The sequence below is a fragment of the Leptonotus elevatus genome, chromosome 20 (assembly GCF_054856555.1).
Source record: "Leptonotus elevatus isolate MCC_2025b chromosome 20, RoL_Lele_1.0, whole genome shotgun sequence".
In the NCBI taxonomy this organism is placed as follows: domain Eukaryota; kingdom Metazoa; phylum Chordata; class Actinopteri; order Syngnathiformes; family Syngnathidae; genus Leptonotus; species Leptonotus elevatus.
In genome coordinates this window covers 14252983-14276870 of record NC_141258.1, presented here as the reverse complement: position 1 = coordinate 14276870, position 23888 = coordinate 14252983, and the positions used below count along the sequence as shown (strand labels likewise).

The window sequence follows — 23888 nt, the reverse complement described above, 5'->3', positions numbered from 1 at the left end:
CATCTGCTAGCAAATTGTTGATGAGCCCTCAATATTTAATAAAAAATAAAATGCAAACACTTTTAATAAATCCGTAACATTTGTGTTGTCATGTGTTTTTCAAATTGTTTCTTAAATATATTGTCATCTATTGTCTATCTGGAGTTTCTTAATAGAAGAATACATTTTAGACTAATCAAAATAAAACATTAAAAGGTGTTATTTATATATATATATATGTATATAAAGTATAATATGCAATTTATATAAAACTACAAAACATTAATTGCATCTTTCTTGAGACAATCACAAATGTAAGTAGATAGAACATAGGAGGTCAGGAAGTAACTCTAAAATTTTAACCAAAGGGAGACTTTAAGAAATAATTTAATTCTCATGATTCAAAATCCAAAAGTTTGATTAAATCCAGTCCATAACCATGATCTACTTTATAAAAGTTAAGAGCCAAAGAGTGGTTTGTAGTAATCACTTACACCATCTTATTTTGAAGTTTTTATGACATCACTAGCTGGCAGCAGCAACTGAATCTTCAACGTGTATGCTAATGTTTATATGCCAGCATACCAGTTGTCCTTTCTGAGGACAAAACAAAAGTCAAATTGGCACAAAGTTTTATGTTAATAGTAAAAAAAATAAAAATAAAAAAGGATGGGTATTTTTTAGTCACTGGAGGACGATGCGGTGGTTTTATGGCATGGGTCACATCTGCCATGGGATAATGACAGGGGTAAGCCAAATGGAACATGAAGCGTGTGTGTGTGTGTTGGGGGAGTTATGTGCTTGAGCCGTGTGGGTTGCAAAGGGGGAATTAATGAGTCTCATATGAGCTATTATATGTACCTTAGCCCCACTCTGCAATAATACAAGCCGACAGTGGTCCCTAACAACAAGAACAAAAACAACACACTTGTGCTGATAAAAGCAATTAACGCTACACTTTAGTTATTTTTGGAGCAAGGAAGTAGAAATCATCAGATTTTCGTTTATCATTCAAGTTTCTTCTTCATCACATATATAAAAAAAAGAAAATCTGATGCAGGAATTCCAACACATAAAGCTTGAGAATGGGCCCGACACAGACTATCCTGTGGGTCAGGATCAACTGACTGGCAGCTGTACTACATGCTGTCTGACCACTAAGCCAATTAGGTCATCTGTTTTCAAACGCAGGTCCCAATGACCTACACTTGTTTATCTGGTTCACTGTGTACAATTCCAAGCATTCTAACTTACACTTATCTTTTCTTCCTTTTTCTAGACATGATATATAACTAAGGTTTCAGTTAAGCTGAAGATCCAAATGGTTCCTATTCTTCCCTGCTCTTAACTGGTTTGAACTGTTAAGTGTGCAAGGGTGCAGATAGATAGGAAGATGCAGAACTGGGATAAAGGTTACGGTCTATAAGTCACCTATATAATTATACACGCCAATTTGACAACAGACTATGGTACCTTCCACCTTACATATACAGGGTGTCTCGAAAAATGCACTCAGTACAGTAAGGGTCCAGTAACCTTGCTCTGCAAGCTGAATTCTTGCTGTACAGGGAGTCCTTGAACTACATCGTAGTTAATTTCCCATTTTAAAGTTATGTAAAGTTGTGTTGTTACCTCCAGCAACTGACGTCCATCAGCCTTTCGGCTCGACATCAGGTGCGTCACATTTTCGTGTTTAAGCTCTGCCATCCGTCAGCAATGAATGTCCGTACACAAAATATTGGTTCCGGCGTCTTCTGGGTCGCGCAAATATATATATATTTTTTATTACTGTACAGTAAAAAAAGTATTTTGATGTAAATTTCGACTTTAAGGGGGAAATCCGACTTAAGTCGAAATTCAGGTTTTATCGCCAGAGTAGGAATGGAACTCCGCCGTAACTTGAGGACTCCCTGTATTTGTGAGTTCACAAACTCCCGAGAATGCATCTTGTACCGAGCCCGCTGATTTTCACGGATCGGAACAACCAATCACAAAGCGGTATTGTGTTTGGGATAAGCAGCTGTGACGAAACCAAGAAGCGCTGACCCTGGGGGAAACAAACAACTTAACATGGATGAATGGACACTGCTTTCTTGTTGAATGTTGAACAGCGAGAGGCGTTTTGTGTATTATTATCTGCTAAAGATGTTCGTGCTTTCCCCCCCCTAAAACGAGAGCGAAGACGACATTTTCATCCGTTGCTGTGATTGGTCAAAACAAATGTGCACAAGATGCCGCATTCTCCAATCAGCTCGAAATATTGTACAGAATGTCCCGCCTTTCCCGAGCAAATCACCATAGAGCAGTCACAGAGTCATATTGTTGGAAAACTCCCTTGAGTGAATCAAAATATTAATCTGGCTATTGCCATGTTAAGGGTCCAGCATATTATGCACCCTGTGTCATGTTTTGGTTTTGTAAGATTTGGGGTTTTGTTTATTTTAGATGTGTTTGTTGTGATCGTCTGTAATTGGTGTTTGTCATGTGTCCTTAGTTAGGTCTCGTTACGTCCGATCACGTCCACCTGTGTGTCTGTTCTCTTCCCAGTGTGTGTGACCAATCAGTGCCCTCAGCCTATTGTGTTCCCCAGGTGTGTCGCATTAGTGTTGGTGTATTTAGTCTGTTGTGTTTGTCCAGTCTGTCTGGGAGCATTGTTGATGTCACATGTGGTGGGAGTCAGTCAGTCAGTCAGTCAGTCAGTCAGTCAGTCAGTCAGTCAGTCAGTCAGTCAGTCAGTCAGTCAGTCAGTCAGTCAGTCAGTCAGTCAGTCAGTCAGTCAGTCAGTCAGTCAGTCAGTCAGTCAGTCAGTCAGTCAGTCCACGGCAAGTTAAGACAAGACCTTGTCACAGTTAAGTCATCTTTGTCTCAGTCTAGTCGTCCACGTCTCGTCTCAGTCTAGTCATCCAGGTCTCAGTCTAGTTGTCCACATCACAGTTAAGTCTTCTTTGTCTCAGTCAAGTTGTCCTTGTCACAGTTAAGTCTTCTTTGCCTCAGTCAAGTTGTCCTTGTCACAGTTAAGTCGCCCACGTTCTGCCAAGTTACCCTCGTTCTGCCAAGCCAGCCACAGTCAAGCCAGCCTCCTCCCGTCCTGTCATGGCGACCATCCTCCTCCCGTCCCGTTCTGTCATGGCGACCAGCCTCCTCCCGTCCCGTCCTGTCATGGCGACCAGCCTCCTCCTGTCCTGTCCTGTCATGGCGACCAGCCTCCTCCCGTCCTGTCCTGTCCTGTCCTTAAGTATCAATAAAGTTCCTCACTTTGCCCTTCATATTTGTCTCCCTGCCGTTTCTCCCCGCATTTGGGTCCACACTCATCCACACACACCATATCTTGACACTCTTTAAAGCACACAGCTCAGACACCTTTTTTTTTATGACTTCCTGATACAATAATTACACTTTATAAAACCTATTTTTTTCAGTTTAAATTCTCTTTTATTATGTCTTTATGCAAACAATTCAGGAAAGATGAAAGCAAAGTTGATTTTTTAAAATTAATTAATTAAAATGTTTAATGGAATTCCAATACATTTCAATAGGGGATATTGATGAGATAATTGAGCTACGAGCTTGTAATTATCATCATTAATCATGGTAGGACTGTGAATAGGGTAACTTAAAGCTGAAACAAAATCTTAAATAGTGAGTGAGAGAGAGAGATAGAGAGAGGGAGGGCGAGAGGGAGAGGGAGAGGGAGAGGGAGAGGGAGAGGGAGAGGGAGAGGGAGAGGGAGAGAGAGATAGAGAGAGAGATAGAGAGAGAGAGATAGAGAGAGAGAGAGAGATAGAGAGAGAGAGAGCCCCTTGAGATAAACCATGCTGGAGAGTTGAAGAGTAATTCCGTGGAGTGAAAAGGACGAGAAACATTCTCCACATGATTCGAATTTAAGCTTAAAGTTTACTGTGCACCACAGGGGATCTCGAGTTTTCTAAGTGAGGCCACATCCTTGATTTGACGCAAAAATCAAGTTTGATTTCGTGTGAGTGACCAATTAGGAACAAGGATAATGCATGGCGTACAAGACGAGACTCCCTGAAAGAGTTTTCTTATTTCAAAGGAGCGTTAATATGACGGGATGTGAGCCGAACGCGAGGTAGAATGGCCTCTCATCTCCCATGGATCACTGAGGGATGGCAGCTTTTTACACTCATCATCTTCCAAACGCGGACCTGCGGAGACTTTTCCACCGGCTCACCATCGCGTCCTCTCTGAGCATCCTTTGCTTCTCCCTGGTCTACCTCCTCGCCGGATGCTGCCAGTCAGGGCTCGTCGAAAACTCTGACAGCAAGCCAACCACGCTCGGATTCCTCACGCCGGGATGGCCGTACGAGAGGAACGGCACCGGGGCTTCCAAAGTCGCGTCAGGGAGCGACGGTGCGTTCACGGGTCAGGCCTCACTAGAGGCGAACAGCTCCGGGAAGGAATGGACGGCCACTCGGAGGTTACCCCAAGCTCTGATCATCGGGGTGAAGAAGGGAGGAACGAGAGCTCTGCTGGAGTTTCTGCGGCTCCATCCTGACATCCGAGCCCTTGGTTCCGAACCGCACTTCTTTGACCGGCATTACGCACGAGGATTGGATTGGTACAGGTAGGAGTCGTGGAGTTTCAAAGGCACTTGCATTTTATTCCTGTGACTTTTCATTGGTTCCGACTTCAATTGACAAGTTATTACATGCTGTTGTAGCTCACAAAATAAAATAATAAAGTGCATATTTTCCCATTTACTCGATGCTTTTAGTAGTCACATTAATTGTACTCATATTCATACATTCATTCACATTTTTACTCAAAATAAAACAACACAATACAAAACAAAACATACTGATTATAATCCCTCAGGGGAAAAGTGCACTCTGCTGTATTCAAGTGGATGAGTAAATCGTCTTTCCCATGGATATGTATGGAAATGTCATTACCTGTTCCAGCCTCCCTAAAAATGAAAATGTTATTATGTGTGTGTTTTTTTCTGAACGAAACACTATAATATTCAAATTTAGTAACATCATTATTTAATCAAATTACAGCTTCTCCTGATGTGTGTGATCTGGCCACCGGGGGCAGTATAATACAGTTATGTAAACACAAATGAAGTGGAATAGCTTAACAACTACTTTAAGCAACACTAAGGAACTTTCAGTTTACGTTGATTATGGCGACACCATATGGACAAAAGTAGTATTGTTATGTCTGAAGGAAGACCACATTACCTATAAGGACAAGCGTATTCCGTCGTTTATTTATTTAATTCACTACAGCAACTGAAATCCGGGCCAATGTTGATCCTTGACTGTCCTTTCATTCGGGGTAGCTTTCGATGTATGCCATAAAGCAGTCAGCACATTTATAGTTTTTTTGTGTGGCAGTGTTCCTACCATCCTCCTCAAAGTTGATTAGTGCCAGTAAAAATGATACAGACCCCCTCAGGTCATGGCAAAGGTACCATTCAACTAGTTTTAAGTTGATGTTTCATCAGAAGAGTCGTAAAAATATTTTAGGGTTGAAAAGTTCCTTATACTGTAATATTGATCATTTTTCACGGAGGATAAAGAACATATGCTTCTGATTATTGTTATATTGTTTGTCTATATGTGTTGATTTACTGTTTGTGTCCAAACAGCCGTTGCTTATCGTGTTATAACTACCAATGCTGTTTTCCCATTTATGGTGTTTTGCATTGTGTTTGCGTCAAGCTAGCGGAAGGCAAAGATATATGGTTGTTTTAAATACACAATAAGTAATTGTTTTTATTTCAATGTTTAGTTTGACGGTAAATTACAACTTGGGGTAGCAATGAAGCTCTTTTTTGAAGAATTGTTCACTTCATGCCAAACCATTGCTTTTTGTTAAGTGAGCTGAGTTGGTTGCCAACAAACAATGCTAGTGTCTCAAAGTTTATGTTTACTATATTGCATAGTATAGAATAAAATCACACACATACAGACAAGCTAGAAGAGATGTCAGTGTCAAAGGGCCACACAAACAGTGCAGTGCCTTTTGAGTTGGGGCGTTCGGGACTGAGTTTTGCTCAAGGGCACCTTGGCAGTTGCCAGGAAGTAGACTAGCAATTGTCCACCAACTAGTTTCCATTTATTTAAAACTGGTTAATCACAAAAGTCATAGCAAGGCACTTTTGCCTTGCATGACGCATCCGTCCATTTGTATGATTTGAGCTCATATATTTATACTACATCAAGTATGATAAGGGAAGCCTTAACTAGCCTCACAGTGTTAAATGCTGAACCGTGGTGTCTATCATCATCAGCAACTGTAAGTTGAGGCACCAATTAGCAGCCTTCAGCTTTCTCATCTTTATGTTTGCATAGCAAAACATACCCCTACAACTATTCTGCTGAGCTTTAGGTGACAGTCAAAGAGAATGTGCCATCTGGCTGTACCAATCTGTGCGTGTTTGTTACTGTCTGTCAGTCTGTGTAAACCAGTGTGAGAGTAGGGCCTGCAGGATGAGTCCTCGCAGAGCTGCAGAGTAATCATCTCGGGAGCCCGAGCCAGATGTTACTGTTGTCATGTGGCTCTGTTCTCAGCCTGTTCCGTCAAAACTGCCGATACAACACACACACTGAAAACAAGGGATCTGTCACTTAAGTAAACTAAATATTGTTTCTACACAGAACTCTAGGCAGAATCTCATATTGATGCATTCGGCTTCTTTAAAATTGTGCATATTGCGCAATAAATAAGTCCCCTAAATATGATCCCAATATGGCAGATTAACACTGCACCCAAATCTGGACTGTGTGTCATGAAATGCTAACCAGCTTTATTTTATATTGCTGAGGCTCAATATTGGCATTGGCTCAATGATGCAGCCTAACCAGAATTTCTGCTTTAGCTGGTAGATATAAGCAGCATTGTATATTAGACGGACATAAAAACATACTTTTGTGAGCTTTAAATTTTTTAAAATATGCATGTGAGAAAGTCAAATTTTGCTGGTTTGTGTTGCAACAGTGGGGCTAATTTCCATAACTTCTCCTACAACTTCTCGTTCTGCCTGTGATTTGGCAGCTAGGCTTGGGCAAGATCAGACATTTTTCAGCAATGGAGGAAAGCACAGCTCATTTGCATGAAAATTAGTGAAAATTAGTGACAAAAGTGCATGTTAAGTGTGCTGTAATTATTTATCTTTTCCTAAGAACAGATTATTATATTATTATTATATTATTATTATTATTATTATTATTGTCGTGATCCCACACTGTAAAAAATGAGTTAATTAAAAAAAAAGAATCTACCCAAGCTTTGAGGAACAAACTCATGACCTTCAGCTTGGGAGACAGCCACTCTACCACCTGAGCCATGCCACTCTTGCTGTTTGCCACTATACTGCATTTCTGGTGTGTTCGAATGACACCATCAATATACTAACACACAGCAGGAGCGGCATGGCTCAGGTGGTAGAGTGGATGTCTCCCAACCTGAAGCTTGTGGGTTTGTTCCTCAGCCGTTGAGTATTTTAATTTTTTTTTAATAAATTGGTAAAATTTACTCAAAACTCTTCTTGTGAAATTTACTTTCTCAGTGAAAAACACTTTACTAGGTTTTTCAAGTAAATAATACTTTTTTTTAAATTTAAATTTTAATTTTTACAGTGCACATACACATGCGATCGGAGCATATCCAGCGCGGTGTGGTCTAAATCTGCGTGGATGTGTGTTAGACCGTGTGCTGGTAATGTCTTAGCCTGTGCGCAACCCGACATCTGAAAAAAAATTCAGTTTGTGCCGATGTGGACGTGAACACCGCTGACTCCAATTCATGTCAGAGACCACATAGAGCACTCAAACAAACAGTTGGGTCAAAAATAATCCAACTATGGGTCAAAAATGGATTGATCCACTTTGAGTCAAGAAATTGGTCTTTTTACTGTAAAACAACTCATATATATTGGTCAGATATTTTACTTGGGCCAAAAAATTTGAACATTTTGTATAATACAACCCTGAAAGTTGGGTCAAATTTACCCATAAAATGGATTGGTCCGTTTTTGATCCATAATTGGGTTACTTTTGACCCAACTGATTTTAGAGTGACTGTTCTGTTTTTGTGTCTGTGACCGTGTGTTGGTAATTCCACGGCCGAACGCAATCCTGACGTATTTAAAAAAGGCTTATACCGTTGTGGGCGCAAACACAGTTGACCGCATTTGCCGCCAATCAAGGCAGCTCCTGTCATTCCCTTTAAATTTTGCATGGAAAGATCTCTGTGTGGAAAAGCATGCAGCGATCTGTGAGTGAGCATTGTCAACAGACAACCAATGTCAATAGCCTCTACAAAAATAAAGCTTGGAATTTAATAATTACAATGTCGTTAATTTCTCAATTTTAGTGGAGGACTTTGCCAATATTCTTTGAGCCACAAAATTCACTATAAAACTTAGCTCTACAATTATATGGTGTAGTGCTCATTCAGATTGCTGCAGCTTGGGTTCTAACCAGAACAAAATTGCACTGTTGCCTGTATTTCAGTGTGTGTGTTTGGAGAGAGTGTTGGAGAGAATGTCACACCAGGTGATGTGAGTGTGACACCAGACTGTCACCTATCCCTGCGGGCCAGATGGAGCTCATGGCATGTAGAGCCACTTGACATCGCTGTCAGCTCTGTCAATTGACCTCTGACTTCGGGTCACAGATACAATGAGTTAATGATGTGCTCACATCACTTCATTAACAAATACTACACTAGAGTACACCACTGAACAAGGGCGGGGAATATAAATGTTACTTTTTTGGGAGCCAGTATGACTGACTACACAAGTTAATTGATTGCATTAAAAGCTCAGATGGACTGACTGACGACAGTTTGTGACAGAGAGCTGGTTAAATCTTCTTGCTGTTTGTGTCAGTGGTCAGGTTCCATTTAGGCTGGTGACCAGGATGTAACCCGCCTCTGGCATTTGGTCAGTTAGGATAAGCTCTAGCTCCCATGCGACACTAATGAGGATAAGTGTAATGGAATGGAATGTTTTGGAATAAAAAGGTTTGTCAAACATACATTAAAATAGACAATAATGGTTTCCCAGTGCATCTTGTAGTTGTTGGGGCATATTTATATGGAACATTTTATTTAAAAAAAAGTCTAAGTCTAAAGCCCTATTTTCATACCCAGCGCAAATCTAGTCTTTTGACATTTTCGCTAGAAAAGTGTGTTTGTTATGCCCTAATACGGGATGGAACATAGTTGACTCCCGGCCAATCGCAGCAGCATCTTTCATTTGCATTAAAATGACAGGTCCGGAATGCACGCCATGCTTGATATTAAGGAAGCAAATTGACTCGCTAGGCTTGCGGATGGTGTCGTCATTCGTGTATGTGACGTGGGCAATTGGAGACTGCCTTGTACCCAATTCCAACATAATTTTAATTTCCCTGCTTGTTATGTAATATTAAAAAAAATTTGAGATAGAGAATTTTGGACTTTTTGTTGTTGTAAATTCTAATCCTCAAAATGTTTGCACAAAAAAGTAAGGATTTTAATTCATGCTTTGTGTACTTTATGTGATAAAAACAGTTCACTTGTGTTATGAACTGGGTTTTTGTTGATTTTTGGTTTTGGTCAGTTTTAGGCCCGTTTAGACGGAAGCAAAGTCGGCTTTGTTCCTCAAAAAAATCTCGTACACACAGAAGCATTTCAAGACTTGCGTGTGTCCAAAAGAAGACGCTGAGGATGTTTAACGGCTGTAATGTATATGCCAAGTCTGGAGTGGCGCTGTAGCGCAGCCACTGGGAGTTAACAGAAAGCATAGAAGAAGAATCAGCGAAGAAGACAAACACTTTTCTACTTTTCTACAGAACAAACATGGCTTTGCATGTATCGAAACAACATGAAAAAGACGAACACATGAGAAGTGACAATGGCGGGTGATTCGAGTACAACACCGCTTGTTGAACGTGGGAATAAAGAAGCAAAATATTTGCTGCAAAAGCATAAGCAAGCTGAGGAGGCTGCGCAAAACTACGATACGGCTATCCGCCATTGTTGTTGACAGACTGTCGATTCGTGCACAGTCATGCCAGAATTGACGCATATTTTGTCAATCTGCGACAATGCGTTGTCATCGAGCTGCGACCATTACGTCATCACTGGAGGAGTATCCTACATATGGTGTCCAGACGGACGCGTATGGGTGCGTTTTGAAATCTTTCCACTCTGGAGCCCGGTTTAAAAAATTATCGGTTTCAAGCTCCGAAACGGCGTCATCGTGTGGACGAACGGCCTAAGCCGTAAGAAACTTGTGAGAATACATTGAAACTGGCTTTCGTATGGACGGGGGCCTCTTGTCGGATCATTGTCAGTGTTATGTACTTTTCTTTGGTGATTGTGGTGTTCTCTAGTGTGTCTTTGTTACTTTGACTTTTGGTCAGGACTTTGTCGATTTTGAATTTGAGTTTTGTTAATAAATCGTTTTGTTCAGTCTACCCTACACTCACTCCTGCATGGTTTCTCCTGCTTTCTTACATTTGGGTCCTCAATCGCAACATGTTTACTCTAAAAACAACTCTAAAAACAATTGGGTTAAAATAACCCAAATGGGGTCCAAAAGGGACCGATCCAACTTTTTGGGTTTGATAAATAATCTAATAAATTAAATCAACAACCCAAAAAGTTGCGTGAAGTGAATAACCCACAAAACAACCCAATTTTTGGGGTTATTCATTTGATCCAAACCTGCTTTTTGACTCCATCCATCCATAACATCCATTTTCTTAACCGCTTGTCCTTGCTTTTTGACTCCATTTGGGTTAACTGTTTTTTAAGTGTTCACTTTGAAATAACAAAGATCAATTGAATTTTTTTGTGGTTGTTTTGTGGATAATTCACTTAACCCAACTTTTTGACCCCATTAAAAAAGTTTTTCTCTTTTTTATTTTTTACCCCATTTGCTTATTTATATATATAAATAAGCATATATATATATATATATATAAATAAGCATATATATATATATATATATATATATAAATAAGCATATATATATATATATATATGTATATATATATATAAGCAAATGGGGTAAAAAAGAAAATAAAAAAAGAGAAAAACTTTTTATATGAGCAAACTATAATCAAGTGATTTTTGGGGTGTTGCGGTTATCTTGTGTAAAATAAATAATCCAGAAAATGTAACCCCCAAACTCCAATCACAATGACGCAAATAGGCAATGAGACGCCCCGAAGCAGCATTTGGCTTCAGAGGGGCAATTGAGATCCAAACGCCAAACAAAGATGCATGAATGGTGTTTGAAGCAAGATTGAATCAGAGAAAGCACTGTGATGAACCCTGAGCTGGTCTGGAAGTTTACTGTGTACTGTGTTGTCTGGGATCGATACCTCTATCTCCTCTCTCTAACCTTGGGTTGACTCCAGCATAAGAGCATTTTACATTGGTCAGCTCAGCTCAGTTTCTCTTACAATTAACAGGAAGCTTTATCCTGCAGTGGGATTATGTCAAACACAAGGGGTCATGTTACATGCAGCTCTTCCACCCCCGCAGCTGCGAAGGCCTCCATTAAAATTGCTCAGATGAAAATTCACATTTGACTCTTGATGTTTTGTTGCTGATGGATTCAGGGCAGAAGTGAATAGAGTGGGAGATGAATTGCAGGGAGGAGAGATATATAGCTATACTGGACTTGAGATTGAAGGGTGACTACTGTTACCACAACTTCGCACATCTGGGCTGACCTCTGCTTCAACCCTGCGGAATGTGATAAGAGCGAGGATCACGTGTGTGCGCGCGTGCATGTGTGTGCATTTGTGTGTAAAGGCTGACTTCTTCACATTCTGTCACAGACTGGAGACAGTTCTGCCCTCCATACAGCGGGTCTGCTTGTATTTTGTTCTTGAGGTACACTCAGGTTTATCAATGTTATTGACCGTGGCTTACTGGCAAAGATTGGTAGGTTGTTTTCATGTCGTCTCAATGTCAGCCACAATGAACAAGAACAAAGACAAAGGAGTAACAAAGGTCTAGACCACTACTAGCTTTACTGTTTTAATGAGATTTGACAGGAATTTTGGCATTAGCAAACTGGAATTATTAGGACACTAATACTGATTATTCTTTTGAAAAAATATGTAAAATATTTTTTTGCGTAATGAATGTGCATAAATTAACTAACTGAAGGAGAATATACATTTTAGTTCACTATTAGCATTAGCATTAAGATAGCAGACTAAATGCTAAGCTATGTGTACATGTGTCTATAATTCTCCTAGTATTATGTTTGTAAACTGGAAATGGTATAAAACAGCTTGAAGCTTCTTTTTTGAATAATTGTTAAGCAGTTCAGATAATGGATGGACAATTTTCTTCAAAGTTCTGCTTATTGTGAATTGAGTTGCGTTGACTTCACTTCCACCATACAAACACAAGATTACGAATGTAAGTCAAAGCAAAACAGCTGAATGGTGACTCAGATGTGTCACTCGTATCTCAAGACTGTACTTTACAATGTTGTGGAACTGTGAGTGAGGCATTGACCACTGCATTAGTTGTTTGCGAGTATCCAGTTGCCCATGAGCCAACACTCTCCATCTTTTGAATCTAAGTTTGAACAATATCACAAAATATCAGAGGTGGTCGCATCAAAGAATTTTGACGTTATTTGGGACACCTGTCTGTCATTGTCAAGCCGTTATTATTTCTAAGCTGAACCAAACTGTAATCATCATTATTTCAACTGCGCTCCCATCTTCGCTAAATTACAGCCACCATTTTAAGACCATCAGTATATTTTGCCGGTCCGCCAGTCCATCTTCGTCATCGTTATTAGCGTGAAGAACTGGTGAGTGGTGAAATAATGTTTTTACATATAATCGAACTTTATCAAGTGACGCGACCAGCTCAAATTAAATATTAAAAATTAGATTTTTTTTACCTTTCATGGTTCTGGAGGAGTTCTTTTTCTTCTTCATCTCTTCCATCTTCTGTTAGTTAATTAGCGGTTTGCAGCCTTCATACTATGTGTGGCTTGACCCCGCTGTAGTCTATATTCTCTCAACTCTTCACAGCAATAGAAGTAGAAAACATTTTCCCCCCAATAAACTATCAAAAAGAACTGTTTGGGGTGAACAGTCAGCAAAACGGGAGTCCATCAGTCGATTCTGGCCTGATTATTGACCATTATGTTGGTCATCAAAGCTTAGTCCGTCAATTTCTTTCTAACTTTTCCATCATTCGTCATTAAAACAAGGCACCACTCATTGATGGATTGACAGACCTTCCATCAATAATGACGCAATGCCCACCTCTGCAAAATACCATTAGGGGCATACACTTATCAAATAAACACTCTCAGAAATAAATGTCAAACTCTGCTCTTCAATGTCTAGTAATAATGTACCCAAATAGCCAACATAATAAAAGGGATTTTAATTTAATAAATTAATAAGAAATAATAAAACAATAAATAAATAATTAAAATATAAAATAAATAAAATAAAATAATAAAAAATAAAACATAAAATAAAAATAAAATAAATCAATAATAAATAAATAATTGGGATTAAGCTAGAGGTTGCTTACATGCCAATGGACAAACTAACTGCTATTAGAAAAATATATATATTCAAACCTCATCTCCTACAGCAAAGGTGAGTGACTTCATGCACTCTGTGATCTCTAGATTGCATTTCCAGCTGGCACCCTCATACTGGTCTATGGAGACTGCAATCTTCTTCATCTCTCATCGACAAACAATTTTGGACAACAAATGCCCATGTGAAGGAAACTAGAAAATAATATTCATCTATGTATCTGTTTGTTTGTTGATGCATGTAGTATATTTATTCTTATCATTATTGGGTTTTGTGTATTATATGTGATGAGTTGGCTCGAGTTGAGTTGACATGAGTCCAAGTGGCAAGACTTGGCACCATATTGTATGTACCTGTTTCTGAGACTGCATGTCGTCAAGGTCATCCGATGACAAAAAGGAAAAGGAAAAATGACTCATTCTTTTCAAAATCATCTGCTCTGATGACTCTGATCCATCTGCAATTCATAATGCGCTCATTAAGGGAGGCCGTTGGTGGCTTTGTGCCACAATGACACAGCTCATGGTGCAACTTATGTTTTTGTGTTTTTGCCAATGGCATGTAAATTGGCATGCAAATCAAAGAAGAATGCCTGCCATAACATTGGACGTTCTGCACAAAGAAATGAATGCTGAATCATGTTTTCCCCCCGAAGTACGGTATGCGTTAAGTAACTTCAGCATGCTTGTCTTTGTTTTAAACCCGGAAGCAAATTGGAAAGAAATCAAATCCAAACAGATGACCTGATTTGGCTTTCACCTTGTGGTTTTGTTTATTGTGCAATTAACTGGGGTTCAGGTGTGGTTGGTCAGGATCTGTTTTGGAGGTGATCATCACCAGGCCCAGACGGGTGGGGCAGCTCGGCTCTCATTAAGACCCTCCCTGGAGACCCTGGGCACCTCTATGATGGATGTCTCTTGGAAATGGCCAAGGCACAGCCACAATAGACCGACCCTTTAATGGTCCCCCATACAGAGGCAATGAGAGGCCTCCTAATAACACACTCATGCATACAGACTCATATTTATGCACTCACATTTGGACATGTGTCATAAATAACACAGTCAATGCTCTTTTCCTCTCATAGGATCACCAATTAAACAGAGTAAATGTTTACATATTTGATTCACCAACAACTATTATACACAATCCATTGCTGCATATTCCATCTGATTTCACATTTTCCAACACATGACACAGCATACCACTGATGGGGCTCTAGTGGGTCCTGACTTCCCCATTTTCCACCTGCCACTCTTGTTTCCAGCTGAGTCCCGGGGCTGCATTATTACCCTCAGTCTAATTCTCTGTCCCCTTGTATTCACACCTCCTTGTGTCAATCACACTCTCATCCTAGTGGACACTGTTGGGTGCAGACGATGCATAGTTACCCTAAGCCCCCATGAAGATCAATAGCCAGTGGCTTTGGCGAGTCTAGCGTATAAACCCACCAGGGAGTATGGATGAAATATTGAGAAATTGCTAACTAAAGAGAGCTTCCTCAAAGGAAAACAGAGGCTTATGATAAACTGCCGGCTAATCCTTGTGTTCATCATATTGGATGTTTGATCTTTCACTCAAAGTGCCAATTAAGTCAGTTAAAAGTCAGATTGCTTTGGTCAGGGTATTTCACTGTCATGGTACTAGCTGGTTCTTATAAAGGAGAAAAGGGGGAGAAAAAAAGGTGTTTTCAAGATAAAGTTGTAAAAAAGTACATTCAAGAATACTTAGGCTAATATATAAATATTATATTAAATAATTTTCTTCCATAAGGCCACGGGGTATTGACTTGTACATCTGCAACTTAAAAGTGTTTTGTTTTTTTTTGACCTACATTATACCAATATGTTCAAAAATTAAGTTAGTAAACATTGTTTATTTATAATTTTTATGACTTATTATTATTTCTGCGGTGCAAGATTTCTGTTAATCATTTTTACCCGTAATGCCACATGGTATGCTCAATTTCAAGTCAATACTTAGTCTTTAGCATTTAGCCTAGACGTATGTTCGAACATACTTTCAAATACGTTCAAACATACTTTGTGTTTCCAAATATGTTTAAATGTATTTGCAAGTAGTTTAAACGTATTAAATTAGGGTTGTCACAATACTGAAATTTGAAATTCGATATCAATACCCAGGAAAATACGCGATACTTTATACCATTTTCGATACCACAGAGATAAAAAAAAAGAAAGACAAATTCTTTAAAAATGCATAGAATTTTTTTTAACATGAAAAAAAGAAGACTTTTTCCCATAGTGCAAAAAAGTTATAAATAACACAAATGAAAGAATACCTTATCCAAAAATTGCCATATTAACAAAATGTTTGGTTGTCTGAGGTAAAAACACACATAGGAAACATCAATAAGAAAAAAATTAGGTTGTTAACTTTACAAGTAAACAATAATCAGAATTTATATTTTGACTATGTGTTTATTTTAATGGCTAATAACCAAACAACATATACTGAGCATAAAGCTAACAGCGTCTATCGTGGATTCTGGCCACCGGCCACACTAACATCATTAATCAGTATAATACAGTAAGGTAAAGGATGCATACAATAAATGCATTCAAACATATTTAAATACGTTTAAACATATTCACAAATATGTTGCAATGTATTTGCCACTTAAATAAGTTTACTCCACATTGGCAGTTCCAGGTTTCCATAAACCATGACTGGGAAGCAATTCCCAGGCAATTTGGGTGAGAGAAAATCCAAGCCAAGAGTGTTAGAATCCTGAACCTCAAAAGTGTGAGGCATACGTGCTATGACTTTGCTGCCAGTGAGATGTGAAAAATAAAATTCTAGGAGCTCCCAAATGGACATAAATTACTAATACTGTGAAATCTGGAGTTGGGTATTTGTGAACTGTTTAAAATCTAAGCGATCTAAGAGATGTGGTTCAGATGAATCCAGATTTAAACATGGATGGCAAAGTTTCATAAGCAGAAAAATTATTCAAGATGTTGCTTAAAAACTTTCTCATGAATTGCAAAATAAATCCTCTGAGTCGCAGCCATCTTCCAGGTAGTTCTCCCGTTTTCTCTCCACATAATGAGGGGTGAGGTACCCCCCAACCACCTCCAAAGGCTGATGCCAAATAGATGCAAATCCAGTCAAACTGAACTCTTATAATGGCTGCCATCACTTTGAATTTCATCACAACAATCAATAATTAAACTTTACAATCATTGCTTACATTCATTCACATGATTGGAAGGTTTCGCCGCATCATGTCTCAGTGAGCATCACAATGCCACAGTGGCCCCATTGAAATAAATGAGAAGGGCAATAGTTCAGTCCTCTATCTCAGGCAACCCAAAGCGTGAATAGAAATGTTCTGATTTTTCATTTTGAGACAAGAACTCACCCTTATTCCCAGTGGGAACAGCAGTGGAATATTTAAAGCAAGGTACACACATATCAAAAATAGGGGTGTCAAAACTAGTGCATTAATTTTTAGTTAATTTAAAGTTCCTTTAACGCCATTAATTTTTTAAACACGTGATTAATGACTGCCCCTGACTTGGAAAGCTTGTACTGGGAGAATTCCAGTCGCAACGCAGCAGACACGTCCATGTCAAAATTTAGCAGTAATACATTTAGTAACAATGCATATTTTTGTGGAGACTGGGGTCAAGTTGTTTTTTATGATTTTTAAAATGTGCAGAATTTCACAAGTTACTTCATGTTAAAGATTAGATAGCTCTTAACATGAAAAGAAAAATGCACTGAGCTGTCACCAACGCCTTACAAATGCCATTTAGTGGCAAAAAACACAAATCAATATCACACTCGTTTTTTACAGTGCAGTACATCTTTTTAATTTTTACTCAATTTTATGAATTATTGTAAAATTACTGTATCAATGACTAAAAGATACTGCCATATTTCTATTAGTTATTTTACAATTTTAAAAATGTGCAGAATTTACTTCATGTTAAATATTAGATAGCTCTTAATATGAAATGAAAATTGCACTGAGCTGTCCCCAATGTTTTACAAATGCAATAATGCCATCTAGTGGCAGAAAAATGACATCAACACAAATCCATATTACACTATTTTTTTACAGTTAAGTACATGTTTTTAATTTTAACTAAATTTTATGAATTATTATGAAATTACTATATCAATGACTAAATGATGCAGCCATATTTATATGAGTTTAACATTATTTTCCACTTTTATGTTAAGAGTATGAAAACTTAGGAAAAAATATTTTATTGTACATTTACAACAGATATAAAATTTGCAATTAATCACGAGTTAACTGTTGAAGTCATGCGATTAATTACGATTAAAAATTTTAATTGCCTGACACCCTTAATAAAAATGTTGGTTAAATTTGAGTTTTTTTCCTCTCATCCGATTGATTACTGAAATTGCCTGATTGCTGGATGTTGCTAAAAGATTATTCTAATCGATACTACTGTTGTTGAGGGGTATCAGTGATTTCTCCTTTCCAATCTAGCCCAAAAAAACCTGTGGAATATTTACAAACACAAGGTTACTTTTTTTTTTACTTCCACAACAGAGAAGTTTGCATCATATCAGCAGTAATAATTTTTACAGAAAATGTAATAATTCTTACAAGAAGCACATTTCCCACCACTTAAACCTAAACTAGTGGATGAGGGTGACTATGATAAAGACTCACAAGCGTGATTGAAAATGTACTAAAAGTGAGACAGAATTTTAAATTGACGGATAAAATTAATACTCGATAGCTTATCAATCATACTCCTGCCCCCCATTGGGTCATCAGAGTTCAGCACTCTCCCCCTGCCCAGCAACCCACTCCATAGAAAGAGGCTGCTTCAACTACAGTCATAAAGGTCCTTCAACACTAAAACTTAAAAACGTTTCTGCTAGATGTGGGAGTGGTCGTAGAACGGCCACTGATGGCCTCTGCCACCATCGGGCACCATGTAGCGCCACCCCTGTGCCTGGGGTAGAACTTGCAAACAAAGAAAGGCAGATGTTGAGATTTAAACCCTGAACCTCAGAACTTATTGTCAACATAAATTTTTCCTTCATTGTTTATATATATATATATATATATATATATATATATATATATATATATATATATATATATATATATATATATATATGATATATGATTTTGTTATACTTAACATGTTTGTTGTTCCCAACCCAAGCAATCTTACTGTTAGTGGTTATAGTTGTAAGTCATCACTGTGGCCTCATTCAAATTACACTCAACATTTCATAAATCAAAGGAAGTATAGAAGCAAGTTTAAATAATGCGTTTAAATAATGCACAAATTAACTATTTTTTGTTGTTGTTGTCAGTCGATCAGTGTCTGCCCAAAACACATAAAATGACACATCATCTTTTTATGTTGTTCTTGAGGGCACTAATTAGTTCTTTGTGTTAAGGTAATGACATGGTGGAGGCGGTATGGGGGGCACGCTTGGCTCCTGGCTATTCACAGACAGATTGCTAATGGGGATGTATTTGTATCCGCTGCCGTCATTCCAACACACCAGGGTCCATAATGTCTGATAGCCAAACATAAGTTTGTGTATCTACAAAAAAAGCACTAAGAGCAGAAGCTTGCTTGAAAAATTCCTGAGTTAGTGATTTGAAAATCGGTGTACATGTCTGTGAGTGCGTGCAGACTGTAAGGCTCCTGCTGCTCAGGCTATTGGAAGGACAAAGGAAGTCTGCAGACTGCGTGTCTCATTCTGGTCCGATCAAATGTATTCACTGTGTGTGTGTGTGCGCGTGTGTGTGTGTACGTGTGTGTCAGATTCATAAACAGCTTTGGGAGGTGGCTGTATTGATGGCTTCTTTAGTTACAAGCACATATGAAACCTTTGCCGATAAGAGAGTCATGACGGAGCATCCACATCTCCTCATGTGTCCCCAATGTGTACGTCTTCTACTTTTGGGATGCATAAACATTGACTGTGTCTGTGGTAATAGCTTATTGTGTAAAAATAAGAAAGTGCTTCCTTCATTATGCCTTTAATATCTGCAGTATGTTTGTTTATATTGTTTTATTGTCACACAAATACTCTACCTTGGATAACAGCTGATGAAGTTGTGTCCTTCTTACATTTAACTCAGTGATGGGCAACTGTGGAGCCTTGATTAAAAACAAACCAAAAAAAATAAATTGTGAGGACATTTTAAAAACAACAACAAAACAACAAGCATTCAATATACATTTTTCATGAAAAACGGTAAAACAAATGAAAACAATGAAAAGAAAATATTGAACAAAAAAAATACATCTGAATATTGATGCCTTCTTAAAATAATATTTTTTTTCATATTGTTCAGGAAACAAAAAAATTAATCATTTGCATCGTGAAATGATTGAGGCGAAAAAATTACTTAGGCAATTATTTTAAGAGGGTGGCGATATGAAAATTTGTGGATGCCAAACTCCGGATAGGCTTTGACTGTAGTTTACGTTGTAATATCACCATTCACCACAAGATGGCAGATATGTCTTAGTCACGCCAGAGCCGTAGATAGAGAGCGTTTGGCCAACTCGGTTTCAGAGCTACTACGCTGTGATTGGTCAACTGCTGGTCACATGACATGGACGCCATGTTGTTACCTTGCTGCTGCGTTCTCGTAGTGTTTTGCAATAGGTGTTTCCACTTCCATGTTCCAATCAGACCTTGGTGCCCAGCATGGCGTTGCTCACAATGACCAGGAAGTGGTATTATGATGCATCGGTTCACTGGAGACCTACAAAGGAGGAAATTGTGGGAAGTGAAAGTCAAATGAGAGGACTGGAACGCAAATAACACATTGTTGTGTAAAGTCAAGTAAAATAACATGATTTGAAGTAGGTGGGACTGCACAATGCAGCCTTCGACCTTTTATCAAGGGTTATCATTGAAAATAAAATATATTTGAATCTAATTATAAGCCTGTACAAAGTAAGTGGACTTAAAATAAAATTATTATCGATTTTTTTTTCACGCTTGATAAAACAGGGCCCATAATGTGGAAATTAGTTATTGTGGATTCTGTGTTGTAAATAAAAGTTCTAAATATTGTACATGCACAATTGAAAGCCATTGCTGAAAATTTAAAATACATTTGGTTGTCAGTTACACTGAAATATGTTTAAATTTAAATTTAGGACCATATATTCATTATGACAAACAAAATACAGAGGAATCTGTTTTGATACCGAGGTACCATATCTTGCTTGTTATATCAGGAGCCAAAGACAGGAGATGAAGCAAATACATGTAATCAGATCCCTTATTTCAACATATTATATGTTATGTATGAACACACTGATACATTTCCAGCATTCACAACATTGAAAATCAAAATCCATGTACAGTAAAAATATACCATATACAGTACTAGTAATAGCCTGCATCATACATGCAGTGTATTCCTTATATTATCGGCTTGTCAAATACATAAAATGTTAAAAAAATACAACAAGGAGAAAATATAAAAGAAACTGTACACCTAGTTTGTGAAAGAAAGTTATTTAGTGTTTTGCGTGCAAAACGATAGGCATACTCATGGGTAACACGCTTGAGCGCACGCCCCCTCCTGTGGCCGAAGGTAACAACATCGCGTCCGTATTTTCAGTTGGCTCTGAGTTACGCATACACATGTCATACACTGGCCTTTGCTACAACATGAATAGGCCTAATATATATATTTTGCAGATTTAGAAGGATATGCATGACAAACGTAGTACCTCAATAATTTTGCACTTTTGAGTTAGTTGATTTTTGTGAAAAAAATGCACAAAATGAGTTCTTGCACTTAATGTTGGTTTGCTGTTCAGCAGTTTTTTGCCATCCTTGAATGGTTTTGTTATGCAAGAGAACCTTTGGGACTGGAAAAAAAAAATCACATTATATGTGTGTGTGTGTTTAATTGTTTGCTTCAAACCTTTTGTTGTAGATCTTTTATACATGCATTAAGAAATGCATGATGAAAAAATAAATATCTTAAGAGCATGGCTTTTGCACATATTTAGATTTTGTTCATATCTAAAATGGCATTTTTGTCTTACATTTGATCAGGAAGTTGTGGTCCAATGTGGTCCCAGTGAACAATTGCAACCCCCTCCAGCATTTAAATTGCTCAATCCTGAACTGTTCTTGTTCCTGGAAAAAATAAATTTTTTACTCAACTTTTAGTCACACTGTATTGTTATAGTAAAATTATGAGCAACTAATGTAAACAAATGTTCCTTCCTGTGTGGAATTTTAGATCTAGCCTAGTTAAATCCTAAAATGAATATCTGGTCTTTTCTCCCCAATGATGACAAATTCTGTATAAATTACTTTGCTGTAATCATAGGCATGTTTCAGGTGTGTCTTCTAGTTCTAGCTCAATAAAAGGAATCCAATAACACCATGGGCAACAAGCAAAATGCACTCGATCATGTCAAATCAATCACACAATAATAATAGACCTTTGACAACAATTGACATCTAGAGCAATAATACGAGATGCTGATTCAGTGTTAAGATGCTGCTTGGTCATTCAGTCAGGTGTGTGGCAGGTGTACCAGCAGATGTCTCCGTCTGGTCCTGTGGGGCCTTTTGAGTCATTTCTCTCTAAACAAGTCCCATCTGCTGAGCGTCTAGCTGGAGTCCAGACAAGCACATTGTTTGACATGCAGTCAAATTTGCCAGCTGCGTTTGTGTGGTTATTGTTTCTAATGTTAGCTAAATAACATTGTCAATTAACACTTTGAGTGAGACACTCATTTGTTTAACATGCCTGCCTAAATACGGCATAGTTCGGGGGGAAAAGCTTGTTTGGCTTTGTCTTAAATAGTGCAATAAGATAAGTGGTAAGACAAACATTTGTGGTTTTAGCAAGCCATTTTGAGTTTGAATTTGACTAATACTATATTAAACTTATGTGGGCAGCACTTGAACTGTCTTGACATCATTTATTCTACTTTGCAGGACTATGATGCCGAAAGCACTGGACGGCCAGATCGTAATGGAGAAGACGCCGCGCTACTTTGTTACCGTGGAAACGCCAGCGAGAGTCCACGCAATGTCGCAAGAGGTGAAACTGATCGTGGTCGTGCGGGACCCGGTGACCCGAGCTATATCTGACTACACGCAGATAATCTCCAAGACACCAGACATCCCTCCTTTTGAGAGCCTTGCTTTCAAGAACCGTACCACAGGTGAGGCTATCGCAGTAATAGATCAACTTCAACCAATATGAAGTTTTGGGGGGAGTAGCAGCTGCTCCATTGCAACCAAGTCGAACTATCCTTGATCAGAATCACAATGGCCAACAGAGGAAGAAAAAATGGACAACCTGGTGGGTCGTTATCAGCGCCTCAAATTTCTTAGATGGGAAAAGATGACATGGTCAAGGCACCGCACCTCCATCTCACCTTGGTCCTGTGTCATCAACATGTGAATAACCTTTTATTTTACAATCATCACTATGCAAATTTGAAATTACATTAATCATCATCCAACCCTAATGAGGACAAGGGGCATAAAAAATGGATGAATGGAAAGTTTTTGAACAATTTTTAAAACAAATATGGTATTGGTTCTCATTGGTTCTCTTAATCTGTGATGTGCATGGTTGGGACCCAAGTGAAGACAAGCAAGAAGACAGGGCAGGAAAAAAGTAGTTTATTTTATAAAAACAAACAAACAATAAAACTTAAAACAGGGAGCATGCAGTTATCAAAGTATTAAATTAGCAAGTCCAGAAGAAACAAAAACAAACACTAGGATAATTAAAAACTGACAAGAACAGTAGTTAGTAATAGTAACGTAGTGGTAGAGTGTCCGCCTGGAAACTGGGAGGTAGTGGGTTCAATCCCCGGCAGGGTTATATCAAAGTCTATAAAAATGGGACCCATATGCCTCCCTCCTTGACTCTCAGCATTATGGGTTGGAATTGGGGGGTTAGATCACCATATGATCTCCGAGCGAAAGCCCCTGCTGCTCTTCACCGCTCCCTCAGTGGATGGGTTGAATGCAGGGAACGAATTTCACCCCACTTAGATGAGCGTGACAATCAGTGGTCCTTTAACCTTTCTTTTATTAGTATTATTGTTTTAATGTATCATTAACATTATGCCTTTATTATTTTCTATATATTTTGTATTATTATATTATCATATTATATGTGCTAATGGGGATCCAATAAACAACAACCACAAGTCGCAGAAGCAGCAAGCACAATGATGAAGCGACCAGGACAGAAAGAAACCATTAAACTAATGTTGCATTCGGGGAAGGCGAGAATTCGGCTTGTCCCAGAACTGACCTCAAAGCGATTGAGGCGAATGTAATGAGCAAAGATGGCTGATTCTGATAAATTGTCTG

At 38.4% G+C, this 23888-nt stretch overlaps 1 protein-coding gene across 1 annotated transcript in view; it reads left to right on the top strand.

Moving 5' to 3' along the window:
• Positions 1 to 3771: 3771 nt before the first annotated feature.
• Positions 3772 to 23888, top strand: part of hs3st3l (heparan sulfate (glucosamine) 3-O-sulfotransferase 3-like) — a 23725-nt gene continuing 3608 nt past the window's right edge. Inside the window, exons 1-2 of the mRNA XM_086064363.1 lie at positions 3772 to 4564; positions 22491 to 22720. Coding sequence (XP_085920489.1) covers positions 4107 to 4564; positions 22491 to 22720 — 688 coding nt within the window. The 5' untranslated portion in view covers positions 3772 to 4106. The remainder of the gene's footprint in view (positions 4565 to 22490; positions 22721 to 23888) is intronic.